The sequence below is a fragment of the Staurois parvus genome, unplaced genomic scaffold (genome assembly GCF_062004578.1).
Source record: "Staurois parvus isolate SC_StPar_1 unplaced genomic scaffold, SC_StPar_1.0 ptg002068l, whole genome shotgun sequence".
Lineage (NCBI taxonomy): Eukaryota > Metazoa > Chordata > Amphibia > Anura > Ranidae > Staurois > Staurois parvus.
In genome coordinates, this window is record NW_028319864.1 from 1 (window position 1) to 23,317 (window position 23,317).

The 23,317-nt window shown below is 54.3% G+C and overlaps 1 protein-coding gene across 3 annotated transcripts; it reads right to left on the reverse strand.

Moving 5' to 3' along the window:
* Window positions 1-10: 10 nt before the first annotated feature.
* STEAP3 (STEAP3 metalloreductase) lies at window positions 11-17,444 on the reverse strand. Of its 3 annotated transcripts, none has more exons than XM_089664848.1 (5): window positions 17,397-17,444; window positions 13,924-14,405; window positions 7,939-8,466; window positions 2,815-2,979; window positions 11-530 (listed from the first exon to the last, which is right to left on the reverse strand). In XM_089664848.1, the coding sequence occupies exons 2-5, from the start codon at window positions 14,401-14,403 to the stop codon at window positions 252-254; spliced, it is 1,452 nt and encodes a 483-aa protein (XP_089520974.1). In that variant the 5' UTR covers window positions 14,404-14,405; window positions 17,397-17,444; the 3' UTR covers window positions 11-251. The 3 variants fall into 3 exon arrangements, with proteins under 3 accessions (XP_089520974.1, XP_089520972.1, XP_089520971.1); XM_089664846.1 differs by lacking the exon at window positions 17,397-17,444 and adding an exon at window positions 16,846-16,903; XM_089664845.1 differs by lacking the exon at window positions 17,397-17,444 and adding an exon at window positions 15,000-15,247.
* Between the last annotated feature and the right edge of the window lie 5,873 nt (window positions 17,445-23,317).

Consider the following 23,317-nt stretch of genomic DNA (forward strand, 5'->3'; position numbering starts at 1 on the left):
ATCCGTCCGGCACCCCCCTCTGAACTCCTCCGGTCCCTCCCATCGGTCCGGCGCCCCCCTCTGAACTCCTCCGGTCCCTCCCATCGGTCCGGCGCCCCCCTCTGAACTCCTCCGGTCCCTCCCATCGGTCCGGCACCCCCCTCTGAACTCCTCCGGTCCCTCCCATCGGTCCGGCACCCCCCTCTGAACTCCTCCGGTCCCTCCCATCGGTCCGGCACCCCCCTCTGAACTCCTCCGGTCCCTCCATCAGTCTATAGATTGCTGGAACATTCCGTGGACGTGTCGCTGAGATCCGAGAACCTGGTGCCAGTTTTCTTCTCCCAGCCCCGGCGGATCCGCGTCAGTTTTGCGTGGAGGAACGGCAGGAGGAAAGCGGCGCGGGCGAGGATGATGATGAAGGGCAGGATGAGGGTCAGGGTGAAGGTCGGCGGGAGGTAAAACTTGTAGCGGTTTGCTTGGAACGCTCGCTTCCAGCCGAAGGCCAGCGTGTGGAGGGTGGCGGCCACCAGCGCAGCCAATCCCAACTTGGACTGCAAAGACACAGAAAGAACAGAAACGTCAGACTTTGTGCATTACGGCGGGGGCCTGATTAAGCCGAATTCAGATATGTGGGGGGGGGGGGGGGGGGAATGGTGGGGGGATGGGGGGCGTCCCCTGCGACCAGAAAAGTCAGGAATTAACGTGTCACAATATTCACTTCATTTGTATCCGAGAGAAAGAAGAAATAATTGGAGGAGAAAAGTGGAAAGATTCGTTAGTGGCGGAGGAGGACGCACATCACCAATTCTTCAGTCTCACCGGGGAGGGGGGGCTGCGGCTGTGTGCTGCACTGAGCGCCACCAGGTCACAGCACTGCAGATGGGGGGCCACAGACGCCGATTCCGGGGGTGGGGGTCGCAGGCGCTGATGCCGGGGGGGTCGCAGGCGCCGATGCCGGGGGGGGGGGGGGTCGCTGGCGCTGATGCCGGGGGTCCGCAGACGCTGATGCCGGGGGGTGCCGATGCTGGGGGTCGCATGCGCCGATGCCGGGGGGTCCGCAGGCGCCGATGCCGGGGGGTCCGCAGGCGCCGATGCCGGGGGGTCCGCAGGCGCCGATGCCGGGGGGTCCGCAGGCGCCGATGCCGGGGGGTCCGCAGGCGCCGATGCCGGGGGTGCCAATGCTGGGGGTCCGCAGGCGCTGATGCCGGGGGGGGGGGGGTCGCAGATGTCGATGCCGGGGGTCCCAGGCGCCGATGCCAGGGGGGTCACAGACGCCGATGCCAAGGGGGGGGGGGGTCACAGACGCCGATGCCAGGGGGGGGGGGGTCACAGACGCTGATTCCGGGTGTCCGCAGACGCCAGGGGGGGGGGGGTTACAGGCGCTGATGCCAAGGGGGGGGGGGTCGCAGGCGCTGATGCCGGAGGGAGGGGGGGCGCAGGCGCTGATGCCGAGGGGGGGAAACTACACGCAGGAATACCCACAAAACAAGTGCCGTGTGCAAGAGGCCTTAGGAGACACTTTCATACAGAGAGGAGTTCCTGAACTGTCCATGTCCCCAGGGGAGTGGGAGAGAGGAGGGGAGGGGCAAGGGGAGTGGGGTTAGAAAGAGGAGTGGGGTAAAAAAGAGGAGGGGATGAGAATGGGGGAGAGGAGGGGAAGGGAGGGGAGTGGGAGAAGAAAGAGGAGAGGGGAGAGGAGGGGGGAGTGGGGGAAGAAAGAGGGGGGGGGGCAGTGGGGGAAGAGAGAGGAGGGGGGCAGTGGGGGAAGAGAGAGGAGGGGGGCAGTGGGGGAAGAGAGAGGAGGGGGGCAGTGGGGGAAGAGAGAGGAGGGGGCGGTGGGGGAAGAGAGGGGAGGGGAGTAGGGAGTGGAGAGGCGAATGGGGGGACAGGTAGGAGGGAAGGGGAGTGGACACAGAAGCAGAGGAGAGAGAAGCAGTGGTGTGGAGGAGAGTGGAGGCGATATATAAAAGAGAAGAGATAGCTTGAAGAAAATATGGATGAGGAGAAGGGATTTGCCAGGATAGGGATAGAGATGGGAGAGGAGAATGGAGGCGAGGAGAACAGATGGGAGGAGAGAATGTACAAAGACAGAAGGTGGAGGACAGTGGAAATGGAGGAGGAAAGGAGTGGGGGAGGAGACCGGATGGGACATATTAGAGGAAATAATGGGAGGATAAGGGATGAATGGAGAAGGGGTGGGAGAGAAGGAAAGAAGAGCAGTACAGATGGGAGAGGAGAGTAGAAGGGAAAAGTTAGAAGAGAGGATGAAAGGTGACTAGATGGGAGGAGAGGAGCAGAGATGAGGAGTATGGATTGGAGAAGAGGGAAATAGAGACAGAGAAAAGAGCAGACGGTAAAGAAAATGAGAGGAAAAAAAGGGAAGAGATGGGGGAGAGGAGAGAGAACACAGAAGAAAAGGAGTGGAGAAGACACAGAAAAGGAAGGGAGAGGTAAAGATGAAAAGGGATGGGAGAGGAGAGAAGGGGAAGAGATGGCAGGAGAAGAGTGGAGATGGGAGGGAACATAGAGGAAAGCATAGGAGGGGAAGAGAGGAGAGCAGAGATGGAAAAGAAGAGAGAAGAGAGTGAAGAAATGGAAATGGGCTTGGGGAAGAAAGGTGGGAGAGGAGAAGATTGGAAATGGGAGAGGAGAGTGGAAGGGGACAAGAGAGGAGCAGAGATTGGAAAGGAAGGGAGGGGAATAGAGGGTAGAAGAGATGAGTTGGGAGAGGAGAAGAGATGGCAGGAAGAGCCATTAGCCGCCATGATGGAAGAACAGGAAATGGATTCTTTAGGAATCTGCTCCGCCCATATGCGGAATGATGCCGACTCTCACCTGGATGAAGTTGAACTCTCTCCAGTTCAGGGAGTTCCCTACAGATGGTAAGGAGGACACAGCCAGGAGGGAGAGCATTCCCAGCGCTAGAATCCCCACCGAGAGATAGAGCTCCATCCTCCACACCTCCTCCTCCACCCAGGAGCTCGTCACATTCTGCTTCACCTGAAACACAGACACACCTCTGATTGGACAGTCACCAGTGCCTGGGTCACATGACTATTGCCTGTTACATCCACCACAGCCACTATTACAGAGGTTGGGTTGCGTATGGTTAGGATGGAATGGGTTCTGTTTGGTTAGGATGGGTTGGGTTTGGTTAGGATGGGTTGGGTATGGTAAGGGTGGGTTGGGATAGGTATGGTTTTGGTTAGGATGGGTTGGGTTTGGTTAGGGTGGGTTGGGTATGGTAAGGGTGGGTTGGGTTAGGTATGGTTTTGGTTAGGATGGGTTTGGTTAGGGTGGGTTGGGTTTGGTTAAGGTGGGTTGGGTTTGGTATGGTTTTGGTTAGGATGGGTTGGGTTTGGTTAGGATGGGTTGGGTATGGTAAGGGTGGGTTGGGATAGGTATGGTTTTGGTTAGGATGGGTTGGGTTTGGTTAGGGTGGGTTGGGTATGGTAAGGGTGGGTTGGGTATGGTAAGGGTGGGTTGGGTTAGGTATGGTTTTGGTTAGGATGGGTTTGGTTAGGGTGGGTTGGGTTTGGTTAAGGTGGGTTGGGTTTGGTATGGTTTTGGTTAGGATGGGTTGGGTATGGTAAGGGTGGGTTGGGATAGGTATGGTTTGGGTTAGGATGGGTTGGGTTTGGTTAGGATGGGTATGGTAAGGGTGGTTTGGGTTAGGTATGGTTTTGGTTAGGATGGAATGGGTTCTGTTTGGTAAGGAATGTGTTGGGTATGGATTTGGTTAGGATGGGTTGGGTTTGGTTAGGGTGGGTTGGGTTTGGTTAGGTTGGGTTTGGTTAGGGTGGGTTGGGTTAGGTATGGTTTTGGTTAGGATGGGTTGGGTTTGGTTAGGATGGGTTGGGTATGGTAAGGGTGGGTTGGGTTAGGTATGGTTTGGGTTAGGATGGGTTGGGTTTGGTTAGGGTGGGTTGGGTTAGGTATGGTTTTGGTTAGGATGGGTTGGGTTTGGTTAGGATGGGTTGGGTATGGTAAGGGTGGGTTGGGTTAGGTATGGTTTGGGTTAGGATGGGTTGGGTTTGGTTAGGATGGGTTGGGTATGGTAAGGGTGGGTTGGGTTAGGTATGGTTTGGGTTAGGATGGGTTGGGTTTGGTTAGGGTGGGTTGGGTTAGGTATGGTTTTGGTTAGGATGGGTTGGGTTTGGTTAGGATGGGTTGGGTATGGTAAGGGTGGGTTGGGTTAGGTATGGTTTGGGTTAGGATGGGTTGGGTTTGGTTAGGATGGGTTGGGTTTGGTTAGGGTGGGTTGGGTTAGGTATGGTTTTGGTTAGGATGGGTTGGGTATGGTAAGGGTGGGTTGGGTTAGGTATGGTTTTGGTTAGGATGGGTTGGGTTTGGTTAGGATGGGTTGGGTATGGTAAGGGTGGGTTGGGTTAGGTATGGTTTGGGTTAGGATGGGTTGGGTTTGGTTAGGGTGGGTTGGGTTAGGTATGGTTTGGGTTAGGATGGGTTGGGTTTGGTTAGGGTGGGTTGGGTTTGGTTAGGATGGGTTTGGTTAGGATGGGTATGGTAAGGGTGGGTTGGGTTAGGTATGGTTTTGGTTAGGATGGGTTGGGTTTGGGCTTTTTTTGCAACATAAGATTAAAAAAAAAATAAAACAATGTGAAGGGACTGTTCATGGTACCCAGAGTGTGCAATCGGACATCTCCTTGTTATATATCCTCTTAAAACTGTACAGTAATATGTAAAAATATTTATTCAGATTTCTTGTTACATCCAAATAAACCAACAAACTACCTGTACCAGGTGTGGTGGAGGCAGAATCGTCCTTCATGTGTCTGTAGAAACTAGAGGTATCACGGCAGGACTGGTACAATCATGACTTCGTGGAGCAGATGTCCACTTTTCCAGGAGGTAAGTGGAGGCGGTATTGGGATATACCAATGCAAACTGGCAGAATATAAAATCCTCAGCTTTATCCAACCACCAACCAGGGGCCAAACTAGCGCCAATATATTCAGGAGAGAGCATAATGGAAGCCAGTCCATCCATCCACTATGTGTCGACGAGGTGGACACCCTCCTGTGGGCGTTCTCATCCATGCAACCCTTCTATAATTGGTGATGAACCACACATTTCCAAGAGCCTCAACGTTTGTATATATATATATATACACATACACACAGTATCTCCCAGAAGTGCGTCCCCCCTCCCCCGGACTGTATACAATGTATATATATATATATATATATACACACACACAGTATCTCCCAGAAGTGAGCCCCCCCTCACATTTGTGTCAATATTTGATGTGACAACACTGAAGAAATGACACTTTGCTACAATGTGACGTAGTCAGTGTACAGCTTGTATAACATGGAAATTTGCCGTCCCCTCAAAATAACTCAACACACCGCCATTAATGTCTAAACCGCCGGCAACAAACGTGACTCCACCCTTAAGTGACAAGGTCCAAATTGGGCCCAAAGTGTCAATATTTTGTGTGGCCGCCATTATTTTACAGCACTGCCTTAACCCTCTTGGGCATGGAGGTCACCAGAGCTTCACAGGTTGCCACTGGAGTCCTCTTCCACTCCTCCATGACATCATCACGCAGCTGGTGGATGTTAGAGACCTTGCACTCCTCCACCTTCCGTTTGAGGACACCCCACAGATGCTCAATAGGGTTTAGGTCTGGAGACATGCTTGGCCAGTCCATCACCTTCATCCTCAGCTTCTTTAGCAAGGCAGTGGTGGTCTTGGAGGTGTGTTTGGGGTGGTTATCATGTTGGAATACATGAAGGACAACTGTGTCTCTACCTGACTTGTGAGCAAGGGTTTGTAGATGTTCTTCAGGCAGGGTCTTGATGGATTTACTTGGATGTAACAACAGTTCGATGATGACCATGTTATGCCTTTTACTGTACAGGGTTTTCGAGGATGTAATGTCTGTCTTTATTTTAATTTTGCAAAAAATTTTAACTCAGCCCAACCCGATGTAACCCAGCCAATCCCATTGCAACCCAACCCAACCTACTCCAACAAAACCCAACTGCACCCCAAACCAAACCCATCACAACCCAATACATCCTAAAAAACTCATTCCCAGCACAAACCAAACCCATTGCAACCCAACCCAACCCAACCCATCCCATCAAAACCCAAAACCAAACCCATTGCAACCCAACCCATCCCATCAAAACCCCAAACCCATTGCAACCCAACCCATCCCATCAAAACCCCAAACCAAACCAATTGCAACCTGGCCCATCTCAACCAAATGACCAAATGCGATTTCTCCTGCGCTCCGGGACCCAGGCCGGTGGTGAGTAGATGAAATCAAACTCCGAAAAAGCAACCACCGGAGTATACAAGGTCGTGCAGCTCCAAACCAAGGCTGGGGAAGCCCGAACAGAACTGTGAAGTGAAACAAGAAGCGCATCAACCTTGCGCATTACCTCAGTAACCTCAGAGCTCTGAGGAAGAAGGCATGACCTTCGAAACGCATAAAGCTGTACTGAGTGGCTACCCCCATGATGGGATTCGTGCTGGCCTCTTGCCTTTGAAGTCCCTTGGAGGACTTACATGCCTGTTTTTATTCGCTGTTTGTGAGTACCATTCTTTTACTAAATACATTTTGGTTACTGAGGTAATGCGCAAGGTTGGTGCGCTTCTTGTTGTTTCACTCCATCTCAACCAAACTCATCTCTGCCCCAAACCAAATCCATTCCATCCCATCCAAACCATACCCATAGAAATCCAACCCATTCCATCCCAACAAAACCCATCTCCACCCCAAACCAAACCCATTGCAACCCAACCTATCCCAGCCAAATCTATCCTATTCCAACAAAACCCATCCACACCCCAAACCAAGCAAATTGCAACCCAACATAAGCCAACCAAACCCATTGCAACCCAACCTATCCCAACCAAACCCATCTGCACCCCAAACCAAGCAAATTGCAACCCAACCCAACATATGCTAACCAAACCCATTGCAACCCAACCTATCCCAACCAAACCCATCTGCACCCCAAACCAAACCCATTACAACCCAACCCAATGTAAGCCAACCAAGCCCATTGCAATTCAACCCATCCTACTCCAACAAAACCCATCCGCACCCCAAACCAAACCCATCACAACTCTACCCATCCCCACCACAAACCAAACCCATCGCAAACCAACCTATCCTACTCCAACAAAACCCATCCGCACCCTAGACCAAACCCATTGCAACCCATCCCAACCCAACGTAAGCAAACTCAATCTATCCCAACCAAACCCACCTGCACCCCAAACCAAACTCATTGCAACCCAACCCATCCCAACCAAACCTATCGTAACTCAACCCAATGTAAGCCAACCAAACCCATTGCATCCCAACCCATCCTACTCCAACAAAACCCATCCGAACCCCAAACCAAACCCATCGCAACTCAACCCATCCAAACAAAATCCAAACCCATTGCAACCTAACCCATCCTGCTCCAACAAAATCCATCCGCACCCTAGACCAAACCCATCCTAACTCAATGTAAGCCAACCAAACCCATTGCAGCCCATCCCATCAAAACCGATCGCAACCCCAAACCACACCCATTGCAACCCAGCCCATCGCAAGCAAACTCATTGCAATCCATCCCATCCTAACAAAACCCATCCCCACCCCAAATCAAACACATTGCAACCCATTCCAACCAAACCCATAGCAACCAAAACCATTCCAACAAAACCCTCTCCACCCCAATCCAAACCCATTGCAACCCATCCCATCCCAACCAATCCCAACCCAACCAACCTCAAGGTCCATTCAGCAGCTACAGAGTTAAACAGCAGTTGGAGGGCTGTAGACACCCCACTACCCCCTAATAGACTGCAACCAGAAGTCCACGAGGAACTAAAAGAAACATGCCAACCAAAAGGGAGAATATATTTCTCCAACTGACCCGATGGGGCGGCACACAGAGCTGGATTTGGCCTCTGAGACGGCCCACTTACCTGTTTGAAGGCGTCATCGAGGAGCTGGTAGCGGGCGGAGCGACGCATAGGAAGACAGAAGCTGTACAACGCATGGAGGGCTGCGAAGAAGAAGCTAACCAGACCCATCTGCTTGCGGTGGATCATCCATTGGTCCAGCCAGTCCGGGAATCGCTTGTACTTGGTGCCGTTGCGCAGCTGGTAAATGGCGGCCAGGACTCCTGGCATGTAGACCAGGGACAGCAGGACGTAGGCCACGCAGGGCAGGGTGACGTTCATCACCTCCACCGGCATTTTGTAGAAGCGGTTCTTGTTCTCCATCAGATACGGGTGAAGGACGACCCGGACGAAGTTATAGAGATAGAAGAAGAAGAAGAGGCAGAGGGCGAGGGCGGCGGGGATCTTCCAGAGCGGCAGGAGGCGGTGGGGGATGTTCTCTATCTCATGGGCTGCACACAGCGCCCCCATATCCACCGGGGTGAAGCCCATGCTGCGTGCAATGGAGGCCACGCGACTCCTGGCGTCAATGCTGTCCGAGCAGATGAGGACCTAGAGGGGGCGGAGCAAAACGTCAATGCAAATTCCAGACGGCTCACTCTCATTGGTTCATGGCTGATCCCAGACAGATTCATGGACACCATCACCCAGAGACACAATAATCTACACTGTGACCCCCCCAGAGGATCTCCACCATAAATGTCAGTTCTGACAGTTTTACACTTTTATAAAGTTGCTCCACCCAACTCCAGCAATAATCGGGTGACAACTACTCCATGGAAGGGATTCTACAGACTGGTGTCACCAGATACATTCAGTGTAGGGAAGGTGGAGTCACCTCGGGGGGACAGGAGGTCCCATTCATCAAACTGCGAAATGGAGCTTAAGGCATGCTAAAGTGACAGTATTACTGGCTGAGAGGCCACGTCAGCATGCCACCAGTGCGCCACAAAGTGGATCCCCAAACTTATACGACGTTTATTGGCCTGAAAATCTATTTCCTTTCTCTTAGAAAATCCCATTTTAGCTTCTTTGTTTTTGCATCTCCTGTGGATTTCCTGCAGCCTCTTCCAGCCACTTCCTGTCCTGCAGGTCATTCCTCAAGGTGGGCTTCCTGGTGAGAACAATGCGGAGCCCCCATAGTGACAACACGGGGGACACAGACAGGGGGGCGGACGGGGGGACAGACACACAGACAGGGGGACAGACAGAGGGACAGACACACAGACGGGGGGACAAACACGCAGACAGGGGGACAGACACACGGACGGGGGGACAAACACGCAGACAGGGGGACAGACACACGGACGGGGGGGCAGACAGGGGGACAGACACGCAGACGGGGGGGACAGACACGCGAACAGGGAGACACAGACAGGGGGACAGACACACGGACGGGGGGACAGACAGGGGGACAGACACACGGACGGGGGGACAGACAGGGGGACAGACACACGGACGGGGGGACAGACAGGGGGACAGACACACGGACGGGGGGACAGACACACGGACAGGGGGACAGACAAGGGGATGGAAAGGAGGGACAAACATGTAAATGGAAACAGACAGGGGGAAAGACATGGGAACGGAAGGACGGGCACGCGGGACAGGAGGACGGACACGCGGGACAGGAGGACGGACACGCGGGACAGGAGGACGGACACGCGGGACAGGAGGACGGACACGCGGGACAGGAGGACGGACACGCGGGACAGGAGGACGGACACGCGGGACAGGAGGACGGACACACAGACACGGGCGGAAAGAGGAACATATGGACAGAAACACGGGACAGGAGGACGGGCACACGGGACAGGAGGATGGGCACACGGGACAGGAGGACGGGCACACGGGAGGGCGGGGTGTAAATCCCGAGTTGTGGATTTGAGCTGCAGACTGACACTTCTATGCTGACATGATGGGGAGGTCGGGGGTCGGAGGTCGGGGGTCGGGGGTCGGAGGTCGGGGGTCGGATCTGCAGCTTCAGGACTCCGGAACGTTTTATTCTCCAATCCAAAATAATTCATATAAAGACCAACAGCCCCCCAACGACTCAGTGATCCCCAATATCCCCCATAACCCCCCTCCCCCGCACACAATTCCCTCTCACTACATTGTATCCGTACCATTCACTGCTGATTGATCCAAACAGATCAGAACAATTGGGGGATTACAAAGGGAATTGGGGGGATTACAGAGGGAATTGGGGGGTTAGAGAGGGAATTGGGGGGTTATAGAGGGAATTGGGGGGTTAGAGAGGGAATTGGGGGGATTATAGAGGGAATTGAGGGGTTGTAGAGAGAATTGGGGGATTGTAGAGGGAATTGGGGGGATTACAGAGGGAATTGGGGGATTGTAGAGGGAATTGGGGGGATTACAGAGGGAATTGGGGGGATTACAGAGGGAAGTGGGGGAACTACAGAGAGAATTGGGGGGTTGTAGAGGGAATTGGGGAGATTGTAGAGGGAAATGGGGGATTGTAGAGGGAATTGGGGGGATTGTAGAGGGAATTGGGGGGATTGTAGAGGGAATTGGGGGGATTGTAGAGGGAATTGGGGGGATTGTAGAGGGAATTGGGGGGATTACAGAGGGAATTGGGGGATTGTAGAGGGAATTGGGGGATTGTAGAGGGAATTGGGGGGATTACAGAGAGAATTGGGGGATTGTAGAGGGAATTGGGGGGATTGTAGAGGGAATTGGGGGATTACAGAGGGAATTGGGGGATTACAGAGGGAATTGGGGGATTGTAGAGGGAATTGGGGGATTGTAGAGGGAATTGGGGGATTACAGAGGGAATTGGGGGGATACAGAGGGAATTGGGGGGATACAGAGGGAATTGGGGGTTACAGAGGGAATTGGGGGATTACAGAGGGAATTGGGGGGTTACAGAGGGAATTGGGGATTACAGAGGGAATTGGGGGGATTGTAGAGGGAATTGGGGGGATTGTAGAGGGAATTGGGGGGTTGCAGAGGGAATTGGGGAGATTACAGAGGGAATTGGGGGATTGAAGAGGGAATTGGGGGATTGTAGAGGGAATTGGGGGATTGTAGAGGGAATTGGGGGATTGTAGAGGGAATTGGGGGGATTGTAGAGGGAATTGGGGGGATTGTAGAGGGAATTGGGGGGTTGCAGAGGGAATTGGGGGATTACAGAGGGAATTGGGGGATTACAGAGGGAATTGGGGAGATTGTAGAGGGGATTGTAGAGGGAATTGGGGGGTTACAGAGGGAATTGGGGGGACTACAGAGGGAAGTGGGGGGACTACAGAGGGAAGTGGGGGGACTACAGAGGGAAGTGGGGGGACTACAGAGGGAAGTGGGGGGATTGTAGAGGGAAGTGGGGGGATTGTAGAGGGAATTGGGGGGATTGTAGAGGGAATTGGGGGGATTACAGAGGGAATTGGGGGATTACAGAGGGAATTGGGGGGATTGTAGAGGGAATTGGGGGGATTGTAGAGGGAATTGGGGGGATTGTAGAGGGAATTGGGAGATTGTAGAGGGAATTGGGGGGATTACAGAGGGAATTGGGGGGATTACAGAGGGAATTGGGGGATTGTAGAGGGGATTGTAGAGGGAATTGGGGGATTACAGAGGGAATTGGGGGGTTACAGAGGGAATTGGGGGGGACTACAGAGGGAAGTGGGGGGACTACAGAGGGAAGTGGGGGGACTACAGAGGGAAGTGGGGGGACTACAGAGGGAAGTGGGGGGATTGTAGAGGGAATTGGGGGATTACAGAGGGAATTGGGGGGATTACAGAGGGAATTGGGGGGATTACAGAGGGAATTGGGGGGATTGTAGAGGGAATTGGGGGGATTACAGAGGGAATTGGGGGGATTACAGAGGGAATTGGGGGGATTACAGAGGGAATTGGGGGGATTACAGAGGGAATTGGGGGATTGTAGAGGGAATTGGGGGATTGTAGAGGGAATTGGGGGGATTGTAGAGGGAATTGTGGGATTGTAGAGAGAATTGGGGGGATTACAGAGGGAATTGGGGGGATTACAGAGGGAATTGGGGGATTGTAGAGGGAATTGGGGAATTGTAGAGGGAATTGGGGGGATTACAGAGGGAATTGGGGGGATTACAGAGGGAATTGGGGGGATTGTAGAGGGAATTGGGGGATTACAGAGGGAATTGGGGGATTATATGTCTAATTGGGGGGATTACAGAGGGAATTGGGGGGATTACAGCGGGAATTGGGGGGATTACAGAGGGAATTGGGGGATTATAAGGGGAATTGGGGGGATTACAGAGGGAATTGGGGGATTATATGTGGAACTGGGGGGATATGTGGAATTTGGGGATTATAGGGGGAATTGGGGGATTATAGAGAGAATTGGGGGATTATAAGTGGAATTGGGGGATTATAAGGGGAATTGGGGGATTATAAGGGGAATTGGGGGATTATAAGGGGAATTGGGGGGATTACAGAGGGAATTGGGGGGATTACAGAGGGAATTGGGGGATTACAGAGGGAATTGGGGGATTACAGAGGGAATTGGGGGGATTACAGAGGGAATTGGGGGGATTACAGAGGGAATTGGGGGATTGTAGAGGGGATTGTAGAGGGAATTGGGGGATTACAGAGGGAATTGGGGGGTTACAGAGGGAATTGGGGGGTTACAGAGGGAAGTGGGGGGACTACAGAGGGAAGTGGGGGGACTACAGAGGGAAGTGGGGGGACTACAGAGGGAAGTGGGGGGATTGTAGAGGGAATTGGGGGATTACAGAGGGAATTGGGGGGATTACAGAGGGAATTGGGGGGATTACAGAGGGAATTGGGGGGATTGTAGAGGGAATTGGGGGATTGTAGAGGGAATTGGGGGGATTGTAGAGGGAATTGTGGGATTGTAGAGAGAATTGGGGGGATTACAGAGGGAATTGGGGGGATTACAGAGGGAATTGGGGGATTGTAGAGGGAATTGGGGGGATTACAGAGGGAATTGGGGGGATTACAGAGGGAATTGGGGGGATTACAGAGGGAATTGGGGGGATTGTAGAGGGAATTGGGGGATTGTAGAGGGAATTGGGGGATTATATGTCTAATTGGGGGGATTACAGAGGGAATTGGGGGGATTACAGCGGGAATTGGGGGGATTACAGAGGGAATTGGGGGATTATAAGGGGAATTGGGGGGATTACAGAGGGAATTGGGGGATTATATGTGGAACTGGGGGGATATGTGGAATTTGGGGATTATAGGGGGAATTGGGGGATTATAGAGAGAATTGGGGGATTATAGAGAGAATTGGGGGATTATAAGGGGAATTGGGGGATTATAAGGGGAATTGGGGGATTATAAGGGGAATTGGGGGGATTACAGAGGGAATTGGGGGATTACAGAGGGAATTGGGGGATTACAGAGGGAATTGGGGGGATTATAAGGGGAATTGGGGGATTATAAGGGGAATTGGGGGGATTATAGAGAGAATTGGGGGGTTATAGAGGGAATTGGGAGATTACAGAGAGAATTGGAGAATTATATGTGGAATTTTGGGATTATAGGAAGAATTGGGGATTACAGAGGGAATTATATGTGGAATTGGGGGATTATATGTGGAATTGGGGGATTATAGAGGGAATTGGGGGGATTACAGAGGGAATTGGGGGGATTACAGAGGGAAATGGGGGGATTATATGTGGAATTGGGGGGAATTATAGAGGGAATTGGGGGATTATATGTGGAATCGGGGGGATTACATGTGGAATTGGGGGGGATTACATGTGGAATCGGGGGGATTATATGTGGAATCGAGGGGATTACAGAGGGAATTGGGGGATTATATGTGGAATCGGGGGGATTCTAGAGGGTTGCACCCCAATAATCGGCGTAGTTCTGTGTTGGGGGGTGACAGACGCCTGTGATTGGCCCGTACACATCAATGGCAGCCGCCGCAGTCACACGCACATCGATTGGTTGGCGGCAGATGAACATCTCTGGACGCACACACAAGCTCTACGCACACTAAAGCGAGCAGATAAAAGGGGCGGAGCTTCCCCTCCTCACCTGATTGTTGCCGTCCTTGGGGCCGGACTGCAGGGCCCAGGCGGAGACCACGTTGAAGGCTTTGACGACGGTACATCGCGGGAAAAGCGCGGCCAGGTACTCGGCGTTGGACTCTCGGCCATCATTGATCTCCAGATTATTACTGACGTCCACCAGAACTTTCCCCGCCAAATCCTCCGCCAGCCCATTCAGGGTGGAGTAATGATCGCGGAAGACGGCCACGAAGATCACAGCCGCGCGTTTGACAGCGTCTGCCTGGAAGGTCACCTCGGCGTCGGCGGGGAAGAGGGCGGAGCTACGCTTCGGGTTCCGACTTCCCACCACCACTTTAAATCCGGAATACAGGAGGCGGGTGGCCAGCGATCGGGCAAAATCCCCGCTACCCAGAATGCTGAGGGTTTCCCCGCAGAGGACGCCCATGGAGGCGGAGTCACCGCGCTCACCCGCCAACAGAGGCTTCGCCATGTCTGAATTCACCATGCCTGCAAGAAACACAACAATTCAGATTAGGGTGGAGAAGGATGAGAGCGATGATTGTGAAGAAGATCCATTCTGTCGTTATGGGTGGAGCAAGGACTGTCCCGGCACTCCCCTCCCCCAATATGATGAGGACTCTCCGGGGCCAATTGGATAGAAACAACCCAAAATATTTCAGGCGGAGCTTCCATCGACAAGTGAATTTCCTCTTTGCTGCGGAGTGGCCCTTGTTATGGGCGGAGCTGCATTTTTCCTGTCCTACTGGAGGAGTATGGCGTCCTCGGCTGATTTTTCAGTTTTGGGTGGAGTGATGAAGACAGCAGTAAAAAACCCAACATTTCCCTCTCCACCGAAAACTGAAATAAAGGATCTGCCTGAAAAATCCATCAATATCCATCTCTATGACTCCACCCAAAGCTGGATCTCGCCGTCTGTGGGTGGCTGACCCCCGATAAATGGGATGAGGGGACACTGCTGGATACAAATGTCGCTCACATATGCCGGAGAGACGCAGCACTGCTGGGGGCCTGATAATGGGGGGAGGGGGGACTGATAATGGGGGGAGGGGGGACTGAATGGGGGGAGGGGGGCCTCCTTACCATGGCAGCGTCCCGGAGAGCGGCGTGTTCAGGATGGCGGGCGGGTGGAGTCCCCCTCTTATATCCCCTCTCTTATCTCTGCTGACAGGACAGATCTGGGAGGGGGAGGGGCTGTGACCCCCTGAGGGGGGAGGAGTCAAGAGGGAAGACAGCCACACTCACATCTGGGGGCACAGATATGGAGCTGCCATACGCCGTATCCTCGTACAACACCAGGGGCGCCCCGCTCCACCCTACACCCAGATAATGGGGCGCCCCGCTCCACCCTACACCCAGATAATGGGGCGCCCCGCTCCACCCTACACCCAGATAATGGGGCGCCCCGCTCCACCCTACACCCAGATAATGGGGCGCCCCGCTCCACCCTACACCCAGATAATGGGGCGCCCTGCTCCACCGAGATAATGGGGCGCCCCGCTCCACCCTACACCCAGATAATGGGGCGCCCCGCTCCACCCTACACCCAGATAATGGGGCGCCCCGCTCCACCCTACACCCAGATAATGGGGCGCCCCGCTCCACCCTACACCCAGATAATGGGGCGCCCCGCTCCACCCTACACCCAGATAATGGGGCGCCCCGCTCCACCCTACACCCAGATAATGGGGCGCCCCGCTCCACCCTACACCCAGATAATGGGGCGCCCTGCTCCACCGAGATAATGGGGCGCCCCGCTCCACCCTACACCCAGATAATGGGGCGCCCCGCTCCACCCTACACCCAGATAATGGGGCGCCCCGCTCCACCCTACACCCAGATAATGGGGCGCCCCGCTCCACCCTACACCCAGATAATGGGGCGCCCTGCTCCACCGAGATAATGGGGCGCCCCGCTCCACCCTACACCCAGATAATGGGGCGCCCCGCTCCACCCTACACCCAGATAATGGGGTGCCCCGCTCCACCCTCCACCCAGATAATGGGGTGCCCCGCTCCACCCTCCACCCAGATAATGGGGCGCCCTGCTCCACCCTACACCGAGATAATGGGGCGCCCTGCTCCACCCTACACCAAGATAAAGGGGCGCCCCGCTCCACCCTCCACCCAGATAATGGGGCGCCCCGCTCCACCCTACACCCAGATAATGGGGCGCCCCGCTCCACCCTACACCCAGATAATGGGGCGCCCCGCTCCACCCTACACCCAGATAATGGGGCGCCCCACTCCACCCAGATAATGGGGCACCCCGCTCCACCCAGATAATGGGGCGCCCCGCTCCACCCAGATAATGGGGCACCCCGCTCCACCCTACACCCAGATAATGGGGTGCCCCGCTCCACCCTACACCCAGATAAAGGGGCGCCCCGCTCCACCAAGATAATGGGGCACCCCGCTCCACCCTACACCCAGATAATGGGGTGCCCCGCTCCACCCTACACCCAGATAATGGGGCGCCCTGCTCCACCCTACACCCAGATAATGGGGCGCCCCGCTCCACCCAGATAATGGGGCACCTCGCTCCACCCTACACCCAGATAATGGGGCGCCCCGCTCCACCCAGATAATGGGGCACCCCGCTCCACCCTACACCCAGATAATGGGGTGCCCCGCTCCACCCTACACCCAGATAATGGGGCGCCCTGCTCCACCCTACACTGAGATAATGGGGTGCCCCGCTCCACCCTACACCCAGATAATGGGGCACCCCGCTCCACCCTACACCCAGATAATGGGGCGCCCCGCTCCACCCAGATAATGGGGCACCCCGCTCCACCCTACACCCAGATAATGGGGTGCCCCGCTCCACCCTACACCCAGATAATGGGGCGCCCTGCTCCACCCTACACTGAGATAATGGGGCGCCCCGCTCCACCCTACACCCAGATAATGGGGTGAGTGCGACTTACCTGATTATGGGTGGTGCAGATGGAAGACACCTGGTGGTGGGGGAATGTGGGAGTGTACAATCTGGGGGGGGGGAATGTGGGAGGGGGTGATTATATATGGGGGGTGATATTTATTATATATGGGGGATAATTATTATATATGGGGGGGGTGATTATTATATATGGGGGAGGGGGGGATAATTATTATATAGGGGGGGGGATAATTATTATATAGGGGGGGATAATTATTATATATGGGGGAGGGGGGGATAATTATTATATGAGGGGGAGGGGGGATAATTATTATATAGGGGGGGGGGATAATTATTATATAGGGGGGGGATAATTATTATATATGGGGGAGGGGGGATAATTATTATATGAGGGGGAGGGGGGATAATTATTATATAGGGGGGGATAATTATTATATTTGGGGGAGGGGGGATAATTATTATATAGGGGGGGGGGGTAATTATTATATATGGGGGAGGGGGGGTAATAACATTAGATGGGAGTTTCAGTTCCGGGCGGAGTTGGGGAAGTTTCTTCTCTCGGGTCACCTCCGCGCTCACCCGGCCAGTCACGTGTTCCTCCGTGCAGTTCCGGGACCACGTGACCCCATCACACCCCCCGCAGTCACCCGACACACCCGGAGGGGGCGGGGCTCTGTGTAACGAGGTGATACAATGTATCTGTCTATGGCCCGGCTGTATACTCCATATACCCCTATATACGGCTCCACCTCTATATACAAACTGTATATATATATATACTCCTCCCCCCGTATATACACCCCTCTATATATAACACTACCCCCCTATATACTGGCTGTATACTCCTCCCCCTATATACTGGCTGTATACTCCTCCCCCTATATACTGGCTGTATACTCCTCCCCCCCTATATACTGGCTGTATACTCCTCCCCCTATATACTGGCTGTACACTCCTCCCCCCCTATATACTGGCTGTATACTCCTCCCCGTATATACTGGCTGTACACTCCTCCCCCTATATACTGGCTGCATACTCCTCCCCCTATATACTGGCTGTATACTCCTCCCCCCTATATACTGGCTGTATACTCCTCCCCCTATATACTGGCTGTATACTCCTCCCCCTATATACTGGCTGTATACTCCTCCCCCCTATATACTGGCTGTATACTCCTCCCCCCTATATACTGGCTGTATACTCCTCCCCCCTATATACTGGCTGTACACTCCTCCCCCCCTATATACTGGCTGTATACTCCTCCCCCTATATACTGGCCGTATACTCCTCCCCCCGTATATACTGGCTGTATACTCCTCCCCCTATATACTGGCTGTATACTCCTCCCCCTATATACTGGCTGTATACTCCTCCCCCTATATACTGGCTGTATACTCCTCCCCCTATATACTGGCTGTATACTCCTCCCCCTATATACTGGCTGCATACTCCTCCCCCGTATATACTGGCTGTATACTCCTCCCCCGTATATACTGGCTGTATACTCCTCCCCCCTATATACTGGCTGTATACTCCTCCCCCGTATATACTGGCTGTATACTCCTCCCCCCTATATACTGGCTGTATACTCCTCCCCCCTATATACTGGCTGTATACTCCTCCCCCCTATATACTGGCTGTATACTCCTCCCCCCCTATATACTGGCTGTATACTCCTCCCCCCGTATATACTGGCTGTATACTCCTCCCCTATATACTGGCTGTATACTCCTCCCCCCCTATATACTGGCTGTATACTCCTCCCCCCTATATACTGGCTGTATACTCCTCCCCCCTATATACTGGCTGTATACTCCTCCCCCCTATATACTGGCTGTACACTCCTCCCCCTATATACTGGCTGTATACTCCTCCCCCTATATACTGGCTGTATACTCCTCCCCCCCTATATACTGGCTGTACACTCCTCCCCCCTATATACTGGCCGTATACTCCTCCCCCTATATACTGGCTGTATACTCCTCCCCCCCTATATACTGGCTGTATACTCCTCCCCCCTATATACTGGCTGTATACTCCTCCCCCCTATATACTGGCTGTACACTCCTCCCCCCCTATATACTGGCTGTATACTCCTCCCCCTATATACTGGCTGTATACTCCTCCCCCTATATATACTGGCTGTATACTCCTCCCCCCTATATACTGGCTGTACACTCCTCCCCCCCTATATACTGGCTGTATACTCCTCCCCCTATATACTGGCTGTATACTCCTCCCCCGTATATACTGGCTGTATACTCCTCCCCCTATATACTGGCTGTATACTCCTCCCCCCTATATACTGGCTGTATACTCCTCCCCCCTATATACTGGCTGTATACTCCTCCCCCCTATATACTGGCTGTACACTCCTCCCCCCCTATATACTGGCTGTATACTCCTCCCCCCTATATACTGGCTGTACACTCCTCCCCCCTATATACTGGCTGTACACTCCTCCCCCCTATATACTGGCTGTACACTCCTCCCCCCCTATATACTGGCTGTACACTCCTCCCCCCATATATAGTATATAACACCCAGCGGGGGGGAGGGGGGAGGGTATATGTGGTATATACAGTGTGAAGGTTCTGTATACAGAGATGTCTCATTATTGGTGGGAGGGATGCGTGTTGGATGTCCCGTGTGCGATCGCTGACATGTCATATCAATCACATACATGTCCTTCACACGTCACTCCCACTCCTTATAAATCTGCAGCTTTCATTGTAATACTCCCGGTGATCCCGCCATGGAGGCACTTCCTGTCATGGGGTGACAACACTCTGTCCCTGTCCCCCAATTGTGCTCCTGCGTTGTCACCCTGTGACCCCGCCTTCTGATGGAGGCTACAAGTGGGCGTGTTCAGCACACATGACCCAGACACAGTCCTCTGGTGTCACCATCAGGAAACCCTCCCTGAGGAATGCCATGGGGCCATCACTGGGGTGTATGGAGACGGGAAGTGGCTGCGAAGCGGCCGCAGGAGATCAGCATCACTGGGGTGTATGGAGGTGGGAAGTGGCTGCGAAGAGGCCGCAGGAGATCAGCATCACTGGGGTGTATGGAGGCGGGAAGTGGCTGCGAAGCGGCTGCAGGAGATCAGCATCACTGGGGTGTATGGAGACGGGAAGTGGCAGTGAAGAGGCTGCAGGAGATCAGCATCACTGGGGTGTATGGAGGCGGGAAGTGGCTGCGAAGCGGCTGCAGGAGATCAGCATCACTGGGGTGTATGGAGGCGGGAAGTGGCTGCGAAGCGGCTGCAGGAGATCAGCATCACTGGGGTGTATGGAGACGGGAAGTGGCTGCGAAGCGGCTGCAGGAGATCAGCATCACTGGGGTGTATGGAGGCGGGAAGTGGCTGCGAAGCGACTGCAGGAGATCAGCATCACTGGGGTGTATGGAGACGGGAAGTGGCTGCGAAGCGGCTGCAGGAGATCAGCATCACTGGGGTGTATGGAGACGGGAAGTGGCTGCGAAGCGGCTGCAGGAGATCAGTATCACTGGGGTGTATGGAGGCGGGAAGTGGCTGCGAAGCGGCTGCAGGAGATCAGCATCACTGGGGTGTATGGAGGCGGGAAGTGGCAGTGAAGAGGCTGCAGGAGATCAGCATCACGGGTGTATGGAGACGGGGAGTGGCTGCGAAGCGGCTGCAGGAGATCAGCATCACGGGTGTATGGAGGCGGGAAGTGGCTGCGAAGCGGCTGCAGGAGATCAGCATCACTGGGGTGTATGGAGACGGGAAGTGGCTGCGAAGCGGCTGCAGGAGATCAGCATCACTGGGGTGTATGGAGACGGGAAGTGGCTGCGAAGCGGCTGCAGGAGATCAGCATCACTGGGGTGTATGGAGACGGGAAGTGGCAGTGAAGAGGCTGCAGGAGACTAGATCCCGATCCACCAGACGTCTCGGGATATTCTGTGTGGGGGATACGGGCGCCGTGTATACAGCGAGTAGGTTCTATATAGCCACACCCCCTTTACCATTCCTAACATTTAGTAGGATGTATTGACCACGCCCTCACCATCGCACATTCGCCGCGTATCTTCGTCTCACTGCGCCGTTTGCGTTCCATTGGCCGGGTCACACCTATGAGCCGTTTCTGCTTTGCGTTTAAAAAAAAAAGTTGTTGCTAGGCAGATTTAAAACGCATCAAAAACACAATCCGCGCTTTTCTGCGGCGTTCCCAGTGAAGTCTATAAAACCGAAAACGCAACGTTTTGCCAAGAAATGCAGCGCGATGAAAACGCGGCGATGAGAAGCCGTCCCACAGGAATCCATGTACAACGGACCGCGAGAACCCGGAGAAACGGGGAAGACTGTCGCACAGACAGGAGGATCCGGCGCCGTTCTCCTCCAATCGCCTGTTTGGGGCTCAGCGAACCTTCATGGTTGTGGTGTCCGAGGAGACGGAGGAGGGCGGAGGAGCGCGGCGCGCCACACCCAGAACTCCGATAATATGGGAGAGGACGGGTGTGGGGGGCAGATAAGAGAGATGGGGGAGGGGCACTCAGTGCACAAACTGTCTCTAAAACAATCGTACTGCCCCCCCATGCAGGAATTACCCCCCCATTGCAGAAACTGCCCCTCCCCGCAGGATGTGGCCCCTCAATACAATAACTGCCCCCTCCCCGCAGGATGTGGCCCCTCAATACAATAACTGCCCCCTCCCCGCAAGATGTGTACCTGTCAGTATAGGAACTACCCCCTCCCTACAGGAACTACCCCTTCTCTGCAGGAACTGCCCCCTTCAGTACAATAACTGCCCCCTCCCTGCGGGATGTGGCCCCTCAATACAATAACTGCCCCCTCCCTGCGGGATGTGGCCCTCAATACAATAACTGCCCCCTCCCTGCGGGATGTGGCCCCTCAATACAATAACTGCCCCCTCCCTGCGGGATGTGGCCCCTCAATACAATAACTGCCCCCTCCCTGCGGGATGTGGCCCCTCAATACAATAACTGCCCCCTCCCTGCGGGATGTGGCCCCTCAATACAATAACTGCCCCCATCCCTGCGGGATGTGGCCCCTCAATACAATAACTGCCCCCATCCTGCGGGATGTGGCCCCTCAATACAATAACTGCCCCCTCCCTGCGGGATGTGGCCCCTCAATACAATAACTGCCCCCTCCCTGCGGGATGTGGCCCCTCAATACAATAACTGCCCCCTCCCTGCGGGATGTGGCCCCTCAATACAATAACTGCCCCCTCCCTGCGGGATGTGGCCCCTCAATACAATAACTGCCCCCATCCCTGCAGGATGTGGCCCCTCAATACAATAACTGCTCCCTCCCTGCGGGATGTGGCCCCTCAATACAATAACTGCCCCCTCCCTGCAGGGTGTGGCCCCTCAATACAATAACTGCCCCCTCCCTGCGGGATGTGGCCCCTCAATACAATAACTGCCCCCTCCCTGCAGGATGTGGCCCCTCAATACAATAACTGCCCCCTCCCTGCAGGGTGTGGCCCCTCAATACAATAACTGCTCCCTCCCTGCGGGATGTGGCCCCTCAATACAATAACTGCCCCCTCCCCGCAGGATGTGGCCCCTTAATACAATAACCTGCCCCCTCCCTGCAGGATGTGTACCTGTCAGTATAGGAACTACCCCCTCCCTACAGGAACTGCCCCCTTCAGTACAATAACTGCCCCTCCCTGCGGGATGTGGCCCCTCATACAATAACTGCCCCCTCCCTGCAGGGTGTGGCCCTCAATACAATAACTGCCCCCTCCCTGCAGGGTGTGGCCCCTCAATACAATAACTGCCCCCTCCCTGCAGGATGTGGTCCCTCAATACAATAACTGCCCCACCCCCTCCCTGTACAAACTGCCCTCATCACTACAATAACTGCCCCTCCAGTACAGTAATGGTCCCCCTCCCTACAGGAACTGCCCCTCTTAGCACAGGAACTGCCCCCTTCAGTACAATAACTGCCCCCTCTCTGCAGTAACTGCTTCCCTCAGTACAGGAACTACTCTGTCAGTATACTAACTGCCACCTTACTGCAGGAAGTGCCACTCTCAGTATAGTAACTGCCCCCTCTCTGTATAGTAACTGCCCCCTCTCTGTATAGTAACTGCCCCCTCTCTGTAGGAAACTGCTTCTCTCCATACAGGAACTACCCCTGACAGTATGCTAACTGCCACCTTACTGCAGGGAACTGCCCCCCAAGTACAGGAACTGCCCCCCTCAATACAGTAACTGCCCCCCTCCCCTCAGTCCAGAACTGCCCCTCTCAGTATAGTAACTGCCCCCTTAAGTACAGAATCTACCCCTCTACCTGCAGGGATGGCCCCCTCAGTACATGAACTGCCCCTCCCCCCCATCACATGGTATGGTCACATAGTCTGCTTACCCCCTTGCCATCCTCATCCTCACCATTCTGGGGACAGTTCAGTTCTGTTCCTGGGGCCCCCTCCCCTGCGGAGCCCCTCCCCTGCGGAGCCCCTCCCCTATACCGCCACCCAGTGGTTGAAAATGTCATCATTTTATGGAAA